Source organism: Austrofundulus limnaeus, unplaced genomic scaffold (genome assembly GCF_001266775.1).
Source record: "Austrofundulus limnaeus strain Quisiro unplaced genomic scaffold, Austrofundulus_limnaeus-1.0 Scaffold82, whole genome shotgun sequence".
Taxonomy (NCBI): domain Eukaryota; kingdom Metazoa; phylum Chordata; class Actinopteri; order Cyprinodontiformes; family Rivulidae; genus Austrofundulus; species Austrofundulus limnaeus.
Window position 1 is genome coordinate 503,969 of NW_013952484.1, and position 3,116 is coordinate 507,084.

At 39.9% G+C, this 3,116-nt stretch overlaps 1 protein-coding gene across 1 annotated transcript in view; it reads right to left on the bottom strand.

Annotated features, from left to right (window-relative positions):
• Positions 1–3,061, bottom strand: part of cdc40 (cell division cycle 40 homolog (S. cerevisiae)) — a 30,765-nt gene extending 27,704 nt beyond the window's left edge. Inside the window, exons 1-6 of the mRNA XM_014011567.1 lie at positions 2,841–3,061; positions 2,552–2,638; positions 2,196–2,325; positions 2,023–2,109; positions 1,771–1,910; positions 58–154 (exon numbers count right to left, since the gene is read on the bottom strand). Coding sequence (XP_013867021.1) covers positions 58–154; positions 1,771–1,910; positions 2,023–2,109; positions 2,196–2,325; positions 2,552–2,638; positions 2,841–3,032 — 733 coding nt within the window. The 5' untranslated portion in view covers positions 3,033–3,061. The remainder of the gene's footprint in view (positions 1–57; positions 155–1,770; positions 1,911–2,022; positions 2,110–2,195; positions 2,326–2,551; positions 2,639–2,840) is intronic.
• Between the last annotated feature and the right edge of the window lie 55 nt (positions 3,062–3,116).

Here is a 3,116-nt window from a genome sequence, read left to right on the forward strand (position 1 = left end):
GTTCTATAAATTCCACTACATGTTATTGCCATTAAAAATAGAAGACACTTATAGTACCATGGAGAATGGTCTTCTCCTCTCCTGGAGCCTCCTCCTCATTCTTTCCTTTCTTCTGCCTTTTGGCTGTGATTTCATCCAGCTCTTTCTGCTCTTCCTGTACAGATAAAAAAAAAAAAAATGAGGAAATTACCAAGCAATGATCTGATTTTATTTAATTAGTAAGGCAAACTGAGCAAACTGAAATTAGTTTAATCTCAAATGGATGCTTGAATACGAAGGCCTGAGGAGGTTGTGTGGGCGAGTGGGATCACACAGCCAAGAATGAGCAAAAAATACTGCACCAAGTGTCTGATCGACTTAACAAAAATGCACTAAACTGGTTAAAAAAAAGGCAGAATAYATGCTACTGCAAACATTTTGTAAAGCAACAGTGGAGCACTACAGGTTCCTTCTATAGAGTCACATGTAACACCTGAAGGGAGGAAAACTGCGTTTTTGAAAGTGAATTACCTGCAGTACATTGAAAGGCATTTAGCTGGATAATGCATTGCAATTAGGGTTGGGTGGGTGGTATTGATGTTTTTCATACAGATACAGTATATTACCTTTAGATATTACTGGAAATAGGGTATTACCAGGGCTGGTCAGAAAGCAGCTGGGCATGGGGGGTGTATGGTATGAGGCATGTTGCGTTACTTTCTCTACATTGCTGCCAAACTTCTTTCAACTTTTGCATCTTTTTAATTCTTCTTCCTGTAAATTTTTTGGCCTTTCTCAAATGACTTTGGGCCTCAGTCAGAAAGGCTCTTATTGGATGACTGTGCAACGCGCATCAAACAGGGTGGCCATGTTCAGAAACAAAAGTGGCGTATACATTTTATCATCTCTTCTTTTGTTTGGCCAACCAACACCATTTAAAAACTGATGCATAGTTTGGAGTCTCTACTTTTGACACAAACTGAAAGAATCTCAGAGAGGACTTATCTTTCCAGCTAAAGTGATTTAAATTGTTCATGTGACAAGGCTCCAGAAGGTTAATATACTGTCAAAATTTTTAAATACRGTCATCATATTGTAATACCGAGGTATATCACAACACCATCATACCATAGCCTGGTTAAAACCAGCCTCTTGTTCTTCGCTTTGCTTCATACGAGGGTCTGGACTCTCGGCTTTAGAGAAGTGATTCTTGCTGAAGGCGTGGCCTCTGTTGAAGTTTAAAACAATTCGCTTGGTTGGCCGCAACGTATGTGTGCCAGCTCCACTGTGAAGGAGGCTAAGAAGCTAACCGAAAATTGCGTGTGCTGTAAACAACCCTACTGAGGAGAGAAGTACCGAGCCGAACGAGACGGCTGTAAATGAGAGCTGCTGCTTTGTCAGACAATTTTATTCAATTTGGAAGCCTTATCAACACGGACTGGCTTCATTCACTTCCATTGCTAAATTAGCAGACACTGTGAAGAAAACTGACGTTGTTCAAAACTCCGCCTTCTGTTTGATGATTGGCCCAGGTAAAATTCTCCTGAAGAAATCCTCGTCTATGGGAGAAATCCCAGACTGAGCAGTGAAGGGAAACTAGAATTGAGTGGAACTGCGTAGGAAGGCAAGGGCCAGGCTATCATACCACCCAAACCTAATTGGAATTACACCATACATAACTGATGTCTAACAGTGACTGCCTATATCTGCCCTATCATCAAAGACTGATCCTCATCTCACATTGAATGGTTGTTTTTTATTGTCTTACTAACATATGAAACAAAACATCACCTCTGAAGGTTTGGCCACATCTTTCTCATCCACATATTTTGCCCACGGTCCAAGGAAGTTGTCGATTTCTCCTGCATCKCCACCTTTGACCTTTTTCCGTTTCTCTGACTTCTTCTGACCAGTTTCAAACACTGTCATCCCTGGAAGAATAAACAGTTCATGTTATATCTATCACTGATGAGTAGTAGTATATTCTAGTTAATAAACAATCGGATTACGACATGTATAAAAATAATCATTTCTAATTTATACCTTTGTTTTTTTCAGCCTCATCTACGGCACCAATGTAGCTGCTGGAGGATAACTGTTGTGTGTCAACAGAAGGATCTAAAGCATAACCTGTGTGCAGGGAGGCAAATAGTGCAAAATCCATATTATTTAAAGTGCAACATTAACACTTAAAAATAGAATACAAAGGATGTTACCAAATGAGGAGAATGTCCTTCTTTGCTGTTCAAACATAAAGTCATTGACGTGGGCAGGTTCCGCATAGCCAGACAGCATATTCCTGGGGGCAGACATCTGCTGGGTCTGATGAGGGTTTATTGGTCCAAACTAAAAGGAAACAAACAATAAATAAATCACCTCCAATGCATGGGATAAACCCTAAAACGGGGGCGTAGCTTCACACAGCAGGACCACTGACTGATATACAATATTTCAGACATCATTTCTCAAATAGACTGAAAAGAATGTGTGTAAATATACACATCAGTGTCACATACAGTCAAGTTAATTAACATAATACATGTACAGTTTTCAATATGAGCAGTTCTCTTACCTCGGGTGCAAACATGGTTTCAAATGTTGGGTTATAAGTGACTTCTTTTAGTGAAGGGTCCAAGTGTAYGCCAGTTTCGACAGACTCCTAAAAAAAATTATAAAACAAGGAACCGGACGCACGAAATTTTTTTTGATAAATTGGAAAAAACACAAACCAACTAAATGTAATTTTAGGCACTGTGTAACTTATTTGCATTTTTTCTCGAACCTAAACCTGTTTGAATAAATGTGGAAAAATACAACTATAACTTCGGCTAACGACACTTAGCTTGTTTTCCTTARCTTACCTTCACGGCGACCTCCGGGGCCAAATTTAAAACAGACAAAGACATTGATTGTCCGGACTGTAAAGGTTTAAGGTGAGCCGTAGCGTCCGGATCCACCGAGGCAACTTTCTCGGTACTGGTATTGGATTCAGACTCATTTTCAGAATCGGAATCGCTACCGTAAGAAGCGAGGGAAGCTATGGCGGCAGACATGTTGAATGTTGTGAACTGGCCGGAAGCAGGAGGGCGGGACTTCCGGTAAATAAAAAAAGGAATTATATTATATTATATTATATT